Source organism: Balaenoptera ricei, chromosome 1, assembly GCF_028023285.1.
Source record: "Balaenoptera ricei isolate mBalRic1 chromosome 1, mBalRic1.hap2, whole genome shotgun sequence".
NCBI classification, from domain to species: Eukaryota; Metazoa; Chordata; class Mammalia; order Artiodactyla; family Balaenopteridae; genus Balaenoptera; species Balaenoptera ricei.
This window is the reverse complement of record NC_082639.1, coordinates 168,468,635-168,484,458: the sequence shown is the minus strand read 5'-3', so window position 1 is coordinate 168,484,458 and position 15,824 is coordinate 168,468,635. Positions and strand designations below refer to the sequence as shown.

The 15,824-nt window shown below is 36.4% G+C and overlaps 1 protein-coding gene across 13 annotated transcripts in view; it reads right to left on the bottom strand.

The window, feature by feature from the left end:
* The window catches only part of LOC132375919 (serine/threonine-protein kinase MRCK alpha), a 319,426-nt gene that overhangs the window by 133,298 nt on the left and 170,304 nt on the right, over nt 1-15,824 (bottom strand). For all 13 annotated transcript variants that reach the window (XM_059941356.1, XM_059941262.1, XM_059941244.1 and 10 more), the window contains exons 10-11: nt 14,757-14,923; nt 2,241-2,363 (exon numbers count right to left, since the gene is read on the bottom strand). In XM_059941356.1, the coding sequence (XP_059797339.1) occupies nt 2,241-2,363; nt 14,757-14,923 (290 nt within the window). The remainder of the gene's footprint in view (nt 1-2,240; nt 2,364-14,756; nt 14,924-15,824) is intronic.

The following is a 15,824-nucleotide window of genomic DNA, read 5'->3' as shown; positions in this document are numbered from 1 at the left end:
TATTTCACAATATATACAAATATTGAATCATTATGTTGTACACCTGAAACTAAGATAATGTTACGTGTCAATCATATCTCATTAAAAAAACAGAAAACAAACTAAAAACCCAGACAAAGGCAATACAAAAAAAAAAAAGAAAAATACAACAAAGACCAGTATCTCTCATGTATACAGATTGAAAATTCCTGAACAAAACAGTGGAAATAGAATTAATATATAAAAATAATTATACACCATGACCAGGGATGTTCATATTCCAATGATTCAATATTTCAAAATCAACCAATTTAATCCACCATATTAACAGGTTAACTAAAGAAAAAAAAAAAAAAAACACACATGTTCATATCAATCAGTGCAGAAAAAATATTTGACAAAATTCAAACCCATTCATGATAAAACCCTTAGAAACACAGAAATAGAGGAGAGCTTCTAAATTGATATGAGAGTATCTATAAAAGGCCTACAGCTAATATTACAATTAAAGGTGAAAGACTTAATACTTTCCCCCTAAGATAGGAAAGAAAACCAGGATGTCTGTTCTCAACACTCTTCTTCAACAAAGTGCTGCAAGTTCTAGCCCGTGAAATAAGGGGAAAAAAACCCAAAACATTCAGATCAGAAAGGGCAAAAGAAAATTGTTCCTATTTGCAGATGCATGATGGTCAGCACAGAAAATCCCAAGGAATCTTAAAAACAAACAAACAAAACAAAAAACCAAAAATCCCTCCTAGAACATATAAGTGAGATAGACTTATGTAAATAGGTTTTTCCAAATCCATATCACCTCTTTGAAGTGATATGGATCACTAAACATCCTAGTTGTGTCTTGTGTCTCACTGCTTTTTCAGTGCCAAAAAACTCAAATGCATTCAGTGCCACTGATAATGTTTTAGTGTTGATATCAAAGCAAAGTAAATGATTCTACTTATCATATTCCTAATCTAACCTAGTTTTAAAAAGATAAAGCTCCAGAAATTTGACAAAGAGATGTTTATTAGGAGGACAGCCACTTAAAAAAATAGAACGGCATAAATTATGCTCAAATTTAAAATCTCCAGGTGTCTTAATATTGCATTTTAAATAATCCTTTTTGTAAAAGACACTGGGTCAGATCCTTCTTTTCTTCACTTATTTTGGCCTAAAACTACTTTTCTAGAGAGGTCTCACTATTCTAGCTAAAATAGTACCTTCTCTCTCTCTCTCCCCTTACACTTACTGAGACCATGTGATGCCTCTAAACCCTGCAGAAGGCTCCCATTTCACTCACAGAACAAACCAAAGACCTAACAGTCAGTAGGACTCCACTGAGCAGGCAATGAGCCCTCTCCACCTGTTGATTTCTCTACCCGCATGTCCATCCATTCCACCTGCTTGCTCCTTCTGCTCTAGCCTTGCTGTCCTTCTATGTTTTATTTGAACTCACGAGGCACATTTTGACAGTAGGGCCTTTGCACTGGCTGATCCGTCTGCTTGTAGCATGTGTTTCCCATTTAACTGCATGGCTAGGCCCCTTAACTCCTTCAATATTTTTCTCACATGGATCACCCTATTTAAAATTACGAAACACCTCATTACACTTTTGACCCATTCTCCATATTCTGTTCTATTTTTAAGCACTTATCACCTTCTAACATACTGTATCATTTAAAAAGTTACATAGTTATTGTTTAATGTCTGTTGTTTGCCCTCCACCCCAGCAAGGACAAAGATTTTTATCATTTTGTTTAGTACTGCATCCCAAGAGCATAAAACAACACCTAGTACATAGTAGCTACTCAATAAATATTTGTTGAATGAATGGCATAAATGAATGAATGGATATAATAGGCATATCAACAATTGTCAAAATTAATTTTAATTAACCTACACTGAGAAATGAACTACTCATATAAATGCTTTGCCAGACAAATATCCCAAATGAATAGGTCCTCCAAAAAGTCACCTTTTTTCACTTAATTCTGGGTTAAGTGCTCCTCCTGTGTACTCTCTATGTACCTATGTTTATTTTTCTTTTGGCCTTTTCACATGTACTGCAAAAAACTATTTGTTTATCTTTTTCCAAGACCAAAACATGAGCTCCTTGAGAGCAGAACCATTCTTATTTGCTTTTCCCTCACTGGCACATAGCTCACATCATGTAACACATAACAGGTACTCAATAAATGTTTCGTGCGTGAATAAAACATTTTAAAATATCTACTAAACAGAATTAGTAATGAATCACAGAAATTTACCTCTTAGTTGTTTCCTTAGTTTTTCAATTTCTTCTTTTAAGTTTTTTATTTCTAAATCTTTACTTGCTGTTAGTGGACCATCAGCAGTTGAATACTGCAGAGCCTGGACAGTCTGTGTTGACTCTTTAAAAAAAAAAAAGAATAAAAGAAAGAATGAAAAATATGCTCATATTCTTAAATTTTAAAAACTAAGAGCAATATATTTCTTTCTAGAGAAATCCTTATTTAATTGTACTGATCGAAGCATATACCTACTGACAAAAAGCATGTAAACACATTAAAATTAAACCACAAAACTCCACTGCATGTTGTTAAAATTATATGTAGGAAACAGTCTACCTTCTAATATGTGAGGTTTTCAGTTTTAAATACTGTTGGTACATTCTGCCAGTGAGTCAACTATTCAGCCCCATTCCATCCTAGCATAAAATGCCATCATGTGGGCTTCCCTGGTGGCGCAGTGGTTGAGAATCTGCCTGCCGATGCAGGGGACACGGGTTCGAGCCCTGGTCTGGGAAGATCCCACATGCCGCGGAGCAACTAGGCCCGTGAGCCACAACTACTGAGCCTGCGCGTCTGGAGCCTGTGCTCCGCAACAAGAGAGGCCGCGATAGTGAGAGGCCCGCGCACCGCGATGAAGAGTGGCCCCCGCTTGCCGCAACTAGAGAAAGCCCTCGCACAGAAACGAAGACCCAACACAGCCAAAAATAATAAATAAATAAATAAATAATAATAAAATTAAAAAAAAAAATGCCATCATGTGATAACCCAAAAACGTATGTCAGATGATGTATGAAAAACAGTCTGGTGTATGAAGAGAGGTTTAGAGATGTTAATATAGAATATGTATAAGTGCTGGCCTTCCAAATTTTATATATGAACATTGAGGCCCACCTATTGATGACTTGGCTCATCAACTTAGTTAAAATAGGGATTATTCATTTAACTTGTGGTTCTAATTAGAAGATGCAAGGTACTAAAGAAACATTAAATCTAGTGAAGCTCATTCCCAGATACCATTAAAAGATGTGGAAAAAAAAGAAATGGTCCTAAAACAGTTACTCTGCTAGCTTATAGAGGGACCCCAAATAGTAAATCTCTACCTCACCATAATTTTTTGTTAGTACAAATCATTACTGACTGCTTTAGATTACTAATATTATTTATATATTGCTTTACATAACTTATATTTATATTATTTATATATATATTTAAAACTCCAAGGGACTGTGACCTTCAGAGGATGGAGATTTTCTAACTTACCTTCATCATCTGTACAGAGAACAGTATCATGATATTCATATGCATGGTGGTCAATAAATATTTGTTAATTTGAATTAAAGATGTAAGATATACCATATTGTGCATTCAATCATGATCTTCTACATCCAAAAAGTATTTCTTACACATTTTCTTTTTCTTTGGGTTCAAAACATGTTGAAAACTGGTACTTTCTGTATTTATTATTCTTAAAAGAATATCCTTTTTTTTAAAGACATCTAAGTTGGGAGTAGAAAATGGGGAGAATAAAAATATCCACTGGACATTAGTAGCTTTTTTCCTTCTACACCCCACACACTGCAGGGTATGGAGGTGGGATAGGTATCCTTGCTCCTCTTTGTCACCTCTGTCCTCCCTATAAATCTCACGTCTGCTAAAATGCCCATTACTTGGCTTTTTTTTTTTTAACTTTTTATTTTATATTGGAGTATAGTTCATTAACAACGTTGTATTAGTTTCAGGTGTACAACAAAGTGATTCAGTTATACATATACATGTATGTATTCTTTTTCAAATTCTTTTCCCAGTTAGATTTCTACAGAATATGAGGCAGAGTTCCCCGTGTAATACAGTTTGGGACGGATATGTACCCACTGCTATATTTAAAATGGGTAACCAACAAGGACCTACCGTATAACCCATTACCTGTTTATTACAGTTATCCACTGCCCTTCCTTCCATTACAACTCTTTGTATTATTATTCTTAGTGACTTTAACAACAAAAGAGACGATCTATCCAGCTGGCTTCACAGGCACACAAACCTCCTATGCAGACCCTGTTGAGGCTGTTTACCCAGCAGCTACCCATCTCTTCCTGCTTGTGCACCAAATTCAGGTATCAGGCTACAGTGTGCTTAGGCAAGGTAGGCTCAGCCAAAAGGAAGACGGCTTCCATCAGTCATGCCGATCTCATTCTACATTGCCAGGACTGGTTAAGAATTAGGTACGTGACCTAGTTAGAATGGATGTCACCTTGAGAGGTCCCATTAAGTGAGACATGTATGAAAGGAAATGAAACTTCCTTTTTTCTTTTGGTCTTTGGATGTGTGAAGTCATGAAGTCTGGAACTTTGATAGTAATGTGGAATCATGAGGGAAAAGCCAAGAAAATCACAGAGAAGCTAACCCTGATAAGAGCACGGAAACTGTGAACTTCTGATTTCTTAAGTGAGGTAAGAAAGCTGTATTATTTAAGAATTCGATTACTTGCCGCCTAAAACAACCTAGCTGGTAGACGTCTCTCCAGCACAACCACCAAATCTACTGGTCATGCCCTAGACCTGTGGCTCTGACCTTACTTAGAAATGTGTATGTGTGCGGGGGTGGGGAGGTGGGGAACGGAGGTTGGGGTGGGCTCCTAGGAGACTGCTATGGACTTTTACTGTCTGGGGACCAAGTAAGCTCAGTATCTTACAGAATGTGAAACAGTCTCTCACATCAAAGAATTACCCTGTCCCAAATGCTTGCAGTTCACCTACTGAGAAATGCTACTGTACAGGCTGTCATTATTAATAACTATGTAGCCTCCAACATCTTGATTTCAAGTAAATACTCTCTATCTCTTATATTTACAGTTTAACTTACTCTAGGGACCACTTCAGTAATTTTTCATCCCCACCAAGAGTGCCAATCCACTGTTCCTAACACTATTTCCTTTTCTCTTTTCTTCCTTATTCATCCAGGTTAGATTCCTTGGTCCATCACTACTACTGCTTTGCATACACACCTTGGATTTCTTTGCTCTTCTCTCTTCCACTGTACTTAGGCTAGAAGGCCCCAGTCTTACCTAAATCCTACTCTCCTTCTACTCTGTGCTTTCACCTTAATAGCTGAAAGTGACAGAAGAAAGCCCAACCATTCAAAATTCATGTCTAAATAGTTTGGCGATGCCTGATGCCAACTAAAAACTGGCACTTGCCATCTGCCTCTAGCAGCCGCTGACCTTCAACACCCCCTGAGAGGAGATCAGGGTGGAGATCAAGAATGAGGCACTCTGTGCTCTGGGAAAAACTGGCAGAGCAGGTCTTCAGATAATTTTCAGGACAGATATTTTCAGGACAAAATTTTATGAGCCCAATTCTTGCATCTTCTCACATCTAGAAAAGCACTAAAATCATTAACCATCACATCTGCTCCTTGTGACTAGCAGCAAGCCTCTGCCAAAGTGTGTGCTTCACTGCACGTACCCCCCTTCACTAAAATCATATATAATACCTTCCCCCCTACCTCTTCGGAGGAGATTCTCAGAGCTATCTGAAATACTGTCTCCCGGGCTATAGTTCTCATTTTACCCCAAGTAAAACTTGACTCACAACTCACACATTGTGCATTTTTTTTTTCAATCAACACTGGCAATCCTAAAATATTTCCCTAGTCCATTCACTCTTCTCTCTTCTCTAAACTTACCATTTCACATCTTCTCTTTTTCTTGTCAAAAATCTAATAGGGAAAAAAAACCAAAAATATCCCCCAAAACTAATACATTCTCTACCTTCCTTATTCTCAGCTGATGACCCTGCTTTGTATTTGATTTATCATCTGTTTCCTCAAAGTGGAATGTGAGCATTGAGAGGGCAGGTATTTTTTTCTTTTTCTGTTCATTATTATATCCCCAGTCATGTGCAGAACAATTCCTGCCTAACTGGCGCTCAACAAGTAGCTAACAAATAGATGAATCAGCTTAAATGTTCACCTATGCCATTGTATGAAATGAAACAGGTGTTAGTACCAAAAGGCAACGATCTAATATTTTCTGGGTTTGTTTTGGGCAAATGACACCAACTGTATGTAATGACACTCTCTAAGAACAGGTTAAAGAATTTAAAACATCAAAAAAACATGGGACATAGGAACTTCTCATTCAGAATAGGATGAAGTAAGAAGTAACAGGTCATTGCTCTATCACCCCTGTTGCAAAAAGTAAAAATACACTATATAATTTGAAAAAAACTTATTTTTACAAACATCCATGTATCTGGGAAAGCAAAGAGAACTAAGTAAAATAAACCAGAGAGGGATGAGCCATTGTGAGATGAAAAGACCATGACAGCTGCCTCTTACCTCAGAATCTTATCCAATTCTGTGAGCACATGAATTGAGGGATAGTACGCTGGAAAAAAAATGACAAATTCTGGAGAATGGGTGGGCTGGTGCAACAATTGGGAAACTTCAGGATCCCTAAATATGCGGTGGTATTTTCCTCATGGTATATTTGCTGTATCTGGAGACTGCATGGGAAGTTAAGGAGCTTCTAAAAGTCAGACCAAAATCTCCTACAGTATTGAAGTATTTCAGAGACAAAGTCTTGCTTGAGGAAAAGAGCCTATTTCAAACACATGGTCCATCTAAACATTTGCCAAATTTGAAAGTGGCATGGGGTAAGAGTCTGAAGGTCAGAATAAATCTCTCACAGTTAATAGAGTAAGTCCAAACCAGGTTCCAGCTAGTTTTCCTTCATGACACTTCAAACCAGAAGTAGGCTGAATCTAATTAAAACTGCAACCCAGCCTTGTCCTAGTTCAATTCCTGATTGGACAAAAAAAAAGGGAAAACCCTCTCTGAAGTGAAAATAACATAATAACATCATTCTCTATGTTATTTTTATTCATGATATTTGTCATACAACAAAAATTGAGACATTTAGAAAAGCAGGAAGGTGTGATCAATAATCAGAAGAAAAAACAGAAATAGAGACACATGCAGATGGTTCAGGTGTTATAATTAGCCGACAAGACTTTAAAATAAATATTATCAATATGTTAAAGAAAACATAGGGGAAAAAAGACAAAACAGTGGGAAATTTCAATGCAGAACTGAAAACTATAAGAATGAATCAAATGATTATTCCTGAACTAAAAGAGACAATATTTGAAATTAAGACTCATTGAATGGGCTTAACATCAGAACAGATGCAGCAGACGACAAGACAAATGAACCTGAAGGCAAGTGAGTAGAGAATATCCAAATTAAGCACAAAAAAACCTAAGAATGGAAGAAGCAGGACTGAACATAAAATGAATGTGGGACACAGTCTAAGACATATGTAATTGGAGTCCCAGAAGAAGAAGAGATAGTGAATGGGGCAAAAGAAATATCTACAGAGATTATGCTTAGAACTTTCCAAAATTGATGAAAGATATCAATCAAGATTTCAGAAGCTCAGTAAATCCCCAACAGGATTTTACATTAATACAAAGAAAACTACACCCAGGTAGATCATAGCCAAACTGTTTGAAAGTGAAGTTAAGGAGAAATACTTAAAAGCAACCAGAGGGGAGGAAGAAAAGATACATTCAAGAGACCAAGATTAATAGCTGGCTGGCTTCTCAAAGATGATGGAAGTCAGAAAACAATGAAATAATATCTATAGGGCACTGAAAGAAAAAACTGCCAAGCTAGAATTCTAACCCAGCAAATATTCTTCAAAGATGAAGGCAAAATAAAGACATCTCAGGCAAACAAAAACGGAGAGATTTAGTTATAATACACACAATCACAAGAAACACTAAAGGAAGTTTTGCAGACTAAAGAAAAATGATTCTGGATGGATACATGGATCACTAGAAAGAAATAAAGAACACAAAAAGAGTAAATATGTGGGTAAATAAAAAGATATTTTAAAAATTAATGAGTAATAAATATTTAAAGCAAGAATAAAATAAGTGTATTGAAAGGTTTACAACACAGATAGAGGTAAACTATAAAACAACAACAACCTAAAGCGCTGTTATAAGGGTCTTATATTGTTTGTGAAGTGGAAAAATAAAAATGATTTAAAAGACATGTGAAGACCTAATGAGAAAAAAGGCCAAGAATCTACAGAAGACTGAATATCCAAATGAACAGTAAATATTACTTATTAGAGAAATATAAATTTAAAATCATAGCAAAACTCCACTATACAAATACCAGAATGGCTAAAATTTAAAAAGCTGACAATATCAAGTTCTGATGGGAATATATAGCAAGTGAAACTCATACATTATTAGTGAAACTATTGATGCAATCACTTTTGAAAACTCTTTGGCAATATTTTCTAAAGCTGAAAATACGCTATCCCATGACCCATAAATCCTACTCCTAGGTAGATATCCAAGAGAAATAAGTAGATATGACCATCAAGAGAAATATATAACAATATTCACAGAAGCTATGTTTACAGTAGTCTATATCTGGAAATAAATGTTCAACAACAACAGCTTAGATGATACGGTCTGAATACCTGTGTCCCCCACCAAATTCATATGTTGAAATTCTGACCCCAAAGATGATGTTATTAGGAGGCGAGGTCTTGGGAGGTGTTTAAGTTACAGTTATAAGGGCGGAGCCCTCATGAATGGGATTAATGCCTTATAAAAGAAAACCCACAGGGATCCCTAGCCCTTTCCACCAGGTGAGGACACAGCAAGAAGGCGCTGGCTATGAATCCTCACTTGACCATGTTGGCACTTTGATCTTGGACTTCCAGCCTCCAGAACTGGGAGAAATAAATTTCTGTTGTTTATAAGCCACCCAATCTGTTGTATCTTTTTAAATAAAAGTCAGAACAAATTCAGACATTGGATAAATTTTTTTAGTATTTGTATACAATGTAAAACTAAACAGCAGTTTAAAAAAAAAGGAACTAGGGGGCTTCCCTGGTGGCACAGTGGTTGAGAATCTGCCTGCCAATGCAGGGGACACGGGTTCGAGCCCTGGTCTGGGAGGATCCCACATGCCGTGGAGCAACTGGGCCCGTGAACCACAACTACTGAGCCTGCGCATCTGGAGCCTGTGCTCCGCAACAAGAGAGGCTGCGATAGTGAGAGGCCCGCATGCTGGGATGAAGAGTGGCCCCCACTTGCTGCAACTGGAGAAAGCCCTCGCACAGAAACGAAGACCCAACACAGCCAAAAATAAAAATAATAAATAAATAATAAATTAAAAAAAATAAAATTAAAAAAAAGGAACTATTGATATTTATACATGGAAAACCATGTTATTAAAAAAAGATACAAATGAGAACATACTGTATGAAACCATTTATATGAAGTTCAAAGGTAAAATTAATTAATGCTGAAAAAATTTAGGATAGTGTTTACTTCAGAGTTGTAAGCTACAAACTGGGAAGGAGCATGATGGAACCTTACCCTATGCTAGAAATGTTCTATATACTGATTGGGGTGCAGGTTACATAAAAGTACACTAATATAAACATTTACGGGGCTTACAATTTAAAGTAGAGTACTTGCACACTTTACCGTATGCGTATCACCATTTAAAAATCAAAACTGAGTGACATCAGTATCATGCCCCTATGGGTCATTCCTTTTTCCTCTCCCTTCGATTTACAACTAATTGGACATCCATAACTGAACAAAATTGCTTCTGCACAGCACACCAGGACACCAGAGATACATCCATATGTGTATCCAAAAGTGGGTAGACTGGACCTCAGAGGAGGCTGCAGATCCAAGGTACCGGCAACAGTGACCTCTCTAGCAGAGGAGGTAGAAAGTGAAAGCGATGAGTGAAAGTGCTGGGCTGTGAAGGCTGTGAGGGCTGCAGCTGGAGGGACCCTGTTGCTTTTCAGCAATACCTGGATTTCTGAGGGTGGGTGGGGCAAGGGTAGGAAGGAAAGAAGGCAGACAAAGAGAAATGAAGGAATGCGCATTTCCTGCTGTCTGTCCACAGATTTCTGGACTCCTCCACTAAAAAGCCCCAGGTACTAAGCATACACCTCCTAGACTCTGTCAACCGCTTTTACCATGCACACACTCCAAACTTTAGTGGAGGGTCATCTCTGCTAAGAGAAACCCAAAATTTGCGCTATAGCGCCACCTTCTGGAAAACAAAAGAAAGGCTTCTGATTGCCAAGCTGCTGAACTTAGAGTCAAAGTAAAGCCTTACCTAAATAAGAAAGGTGTTTGCTACTTCAAATGTGATGGCAGAGGCACAGTTCATGAAACACTATGAAAAATCATGGTAACACAGTATCCCAAAAAAATGACAATTCTCTAGGCAACCAACTCAAAGTCACAGAATACTGCAATCTAACTGATAAAGATTGATAAAGAATTCAAGACAGTTGTTATGAAGAAATTCAACAAGCTACAAGAAAACTCAGAAAGGCAACTCAATGAACTCAGGAATAAAATTAATGAACAGAAAGAGCACTTTACCAAAGAGATTGAAATTATAAAAAAAGAACAAAACAAAAATTCTGAAGCTGAAGAATTCAATAAGTGATATGAATAGTGCATTAGAAAGCACTGGAAATAGAACAGATCAGATGGAAGAAAGAACAAGCCATATGGAGGAAAGGAATTTAGAAATGATTCAGGTGGAAGAGGAGAGAGAACTAAGTTTTCTTTTTTTTTTTTTAAGTGAAGAAACCCTACAAGAGCTATCAGACTCCATTTAAAAAGCCAAAATAAGAATAATGGGTATACCAGAAGGAGAAGAGAGGGAGAAAGGGACAGAGAGTTTATTTAATGAAATAATAGCTGAGAACTTCCCAAACCTGGGGAAAAAAATGGACATACACATCTTTGAAGCTAATAGAACACCTTGCTATCTCAATGCAAAAAAAACCTTTTCCAGCACACATTATGATGAAACTGTCACAAGTACAGCGGAAACTAACACAACATTGTAAAGCAACTATACTCCAATTAAAAAAAAAAGTCAATGCTAAAGAAAGAATTTTAAAGGCAACCAGGGAAGAAAAGAAAGTATCCTACAAAGGAATCCCCATTAGGCGATAAGCAGATTTCTCAGCAGAAACTCTATAGGCCAGGAGAGTGTGGAATAACATACTCAAAGTATTGAAAGATAAAAGTTGCCAGCCAAGAATACTCTATCTGGCAAAGTTATTCTTCAGATATGAAGGAGAAATAAAGGCTTTTCCAGATAAATAAAAGCTGAGGGAGTTCACCACCACTAGACCTGTCTTACAAGAAATGCTGAAAGGAGCTCTTCAAGCTGAAACAAAAAGTTGAAAGTACACAAAACTCTGATTAAGGTGATAAATAGACAGTCAGAGTTAGAAAATTGTAACTGTATTTTACAATAGTGTGTTAAACAATTATAGCATAAATGTTAAAGAAAAAGAGCATTAAAAATTACTGTACTACAATTTGGTAGCAAATTCACAGCATAAAAAGCGATCATCTGTGACATCAAAAATCTAAAAGGAGATATAAAAGGATGAAACCTTTATAGGTGAATGAAGATAAGTTGCTATAGGCAGAAAAAGGACTATTTTATCAATTAGATATTTTATGTAAACCTCATGGTAAAGACAAAGCAAAAATCTAAAGGAGAGACATGAGACATAAACAAGGGGACAATGAGCAAATCACCATGGAAAATCATCAACTTACAAAGGTAGACAACAAAAAGAAGGAAAAAAAAAAAAAAAACAATGGAGATACAAAATAACCAGAAGGCAAAAGACCAATGGCAATAGTAAGTCCTTACATACAAATAACCACCCTAAATGTAAATGGATTGAATTCACCAATCAAAAGGCACAGAGTGGATGAAAAAAACAAATCAAGTTCCAACTATATGCTGCCTACAGGAGACTCATTTCAGCTCTAAAGACAGGTAAGCTCAAAGTGAAGGGATGGAGGATGATATTCCAAGCAGAAACAAAACAAAGTGGGCGTGGCTATACTTATATCAGACAAAATATACTCAAGCCAAAAACAGTAACAAGAGACAAAGAAGGTCATTATATATAATGATAAAGGGGTCAATAAATCAAGAAGATATAACAATTGTTAATATATATGCTCCAAACAACCGAGCACCGAAATATATTAAGCAAATACTAGGAAACCCTAAGAGAGAAATAGACAACAACAGAATAATAGTAGGGGACATCAATATGCCACTAACAGCAATGGATAAACTGTACAGCCATAAAATCAATAAGGAAGTATTGGAATTGAACCATCTTTAGAACAAACAGATTTAGCAGACATATACAGAACATTCCTTCCAGCAGCAGCAGAATACACATTCTGCTCAAGTGCACACAGAACATTCCCCAGGATAGATCATATGACAGGACACAAACATATCTTTACAAACATAATATTGAAATCATACCAACTACCTTTTCTGGCCACAATGGTATGAAAGTAGAAATCGGTAAAGAGAGGAAAGTGAGAAGATCTACAAATATGTGGAAGTTAAACAACATACTTCTGAACAACCAATGGGTGAAAGAAGAAATCAAAAGAGAAAAAGTTATCTCAAATTAAGATGGAAATATGACATATCAAATTTGTGGGATGCAGCAAAAGCAGTTCTGAGAGGAAAGTTTACAGCAATAAATGCATCTATTAAGAAATTAAAAATATCTCCAATAACCTAAACTTACACTTCAAGGAACTAAAAAAAGAAGAACAAATTAAGCCCAAAGTTAGCAGAAGGAAGGAAATAACAAAGTTCAGGGCAGAAATGAATGAAATAGAGACAAGAAAAACTACAGAAAGGATCAACAAAACTAAGCTGTTTTTTTGAAAAGACAAAAGTGACAAAACATCTAGACTAAGAAACAAAGAGAGAAGACTCAAATAAATAAAATTAGAAATGAAAGGGGAGACATTACAAGTGATGCTGTAGAAATATAGATGCTCATAAGAGACTACTATGGACAACTGTATGCCAAGAAATTACATAACCTAGAAGAAACTAACACATTTCTAGGAACACAACCTATCAAGATTGAATCAGGAGGAATTAGAAAATCTGAACAGACCAATAATGAGTAAAGAGATTGAGTCAATAATCAGAAACCTCCCAACAAAGAAAACCCCAGGACCAGATGGCTTCACTGGTAAATTCTACCAATCATTTAAAGAATAATTAACACCAATCCTCCTCAAACTTTTCCAAAATATTGAGGAGAAGGGAACACTTCTAAACTCATTCTATGAGGCCACCATTACCTTGATACCAAAACCAGATAAGGAGACCACAAGAAAACTACTTGACTACAAGAAAACAACTTGTTGTTCAAGTTGACCCTTGAACAACACGTTTTGAACTGCACAGGTCCATTTATACACGAATTTTTTTCAGTAAATGTGTATTACAATACTACATGATCCCCAGTGGTTGAGTCAGCAGATGCAAAACCATGGTTTCAGAGGAATGACTGTAAAGTTATATGCAGATTTTTGACTTCACGGGGCTTGTGCCTCTAACCCCTGTGTTGTTCAAGGGTCAGCATTAACCAATATCCCTGATGAATATAGATGTAAAAATTTTCAGCAAAATATTAGCAAACCAAATTAAAGAACACATTGAAAGGATTATACAGGGCTTCCCTGGTGGCCAGTGGTTAAGAATCCACCTGCCAATGCAGGGGACATGGGTTAGAGCCCTGGTCCGGGATGATCTCACATGCCACGGAACAACTAAGCCTGTGAGCCACAACTACTGAGCCTGCGCTCTAGAGCCCACAAGCCACCACTACTGAGCCCACGTGCCACAGCTACTGAAGCCCACACACCTAGAGCCCGTGCTCCGCAACAAGAGAAGCCACTGCAATGAGAAGCCCACACACCGCAACGAAGAGTAGCCCCCGCTTGCCGCAACTAGAGAAAGCCTGCGTGCAGCAACGAAGAACCAACGCAGCCAAAATAATTAATTAATTAATTAATTTTAAAAAAAAGAGTTACAAGTTTCCTGATTATAGACACATTCCTTCATTCACTAAAGGAATGTATATGTTGTATATAATGTATAAACATGATTGCAACCATTGTATATAAGTAAAATACATTGTATATAACATTTTTTGGAGAAAATAAAACAGGAAAGTGGGAAGGGGTGGGGGGTGGGACGAGGTAAGGCAGGGAAATCAGTTAGGAAGCTATTGCAATAATACAGGTGAGAATTGAGAAAATATGGCAGGGAATCATATAAAGTGCAGTAGGATAAGAAGGGTTCCATTTTTCTTAGTAGTTCTATTTTCCTCTCCCAGAGGTATTTATTCCCACATTTTTATATACATACATATATACCTGTGGGAAACAAATGCTATTTTGCTGTTTACTGTTAATTGTATGAGTTTACATAAATGGCATTATACTGTTTTCTGTATAAATGTCTACAACTTGCTTTTTTCCATTTAATAAAAAATTTCTTTTCAAGATAAAACAACCACTTATAATAAATAGTACCTACACTGTGAGTCCAATACGAAAAGGGAAAATATTATCTTTAAAATATATTTACCTTGAAGCTTTCTACTAAGTTCAAGTTTTTCCTGTTCAAGGCGTTTAATTCTTCTTTCATAAGCTTCGGTTGCTAAGTTGTTATCTAGAGTCCTCTGAACATTAACATCGAGATCCAGTGGAGCGGGACCAGCTGTAACTCTTAAACAGCTCCGATCAGACAGAGCACTGAAAAAAAGGGGAAAAAAACGTGGGTTTACACTGAAACAATAAGTTTGAAGAGAAAAAGATAACCTTTTGAAATTGTTCATTTAAAACATCATTTGAACATCTAGTTATAGCTAGCCATCTGGAGTGATTACAAAACATATTTTTTTGCAAAATCACCATAAACAACCTTTTAGAAGCATTTTTGAAAATGAAAACTTAAATAGCCCAAATTGTCTTGAATTTATTTTAATAACCACAAATTATAAAAATTATAACTGAAGGGTTATTGGTAGCTTTAAACAATGTGACCACCTAAGTGAAACAGTAGTCAAAAGCACCAACCAGGGTCCTCTTTGGAATTCAAAAGTGAAATGCCTTCATAAGCTACAAGGATATACTGTTCAACACAAAGAATATAGCCAATATCTTATAATAACGATAAATGGAGTATAACCTTTAAAAATTGTGAATCACTATATTGTACACCTGTAACTTATATTGTATGTAAACTATATACGTCAATTAAAAAAACTTTTAAGTGAAATGCTTTCTTTAATTCAATACAATTTCATTAAAAACATTTGAAGTGCTGGACATTCAGCAGTGAGCAAAATGCACAACACTTGCCCATGGAGCAAGTTTTATATTCCAGTGGCAGAGACAAAAATAAACAAACAAGTAAAATATTCAATACATTAGACAGTGTTATATGCTAAGGAGAAAACATAAAGCAGGAAAGGGGGAAATGAAGTATTAAAGCGGAGTAAATAAAAAATGTAGATAAAGTGGTCAGGAAAGTCATCACTCAGAAAGTAACTCTGAATAAGTCCAGAAGGAATAAGGGGACCTGCCAAGGAAATATGAGAGGAAAGAGCATTCCCGGCAGATGAAATACAAGTACGAAAGCCCTATCAACTAT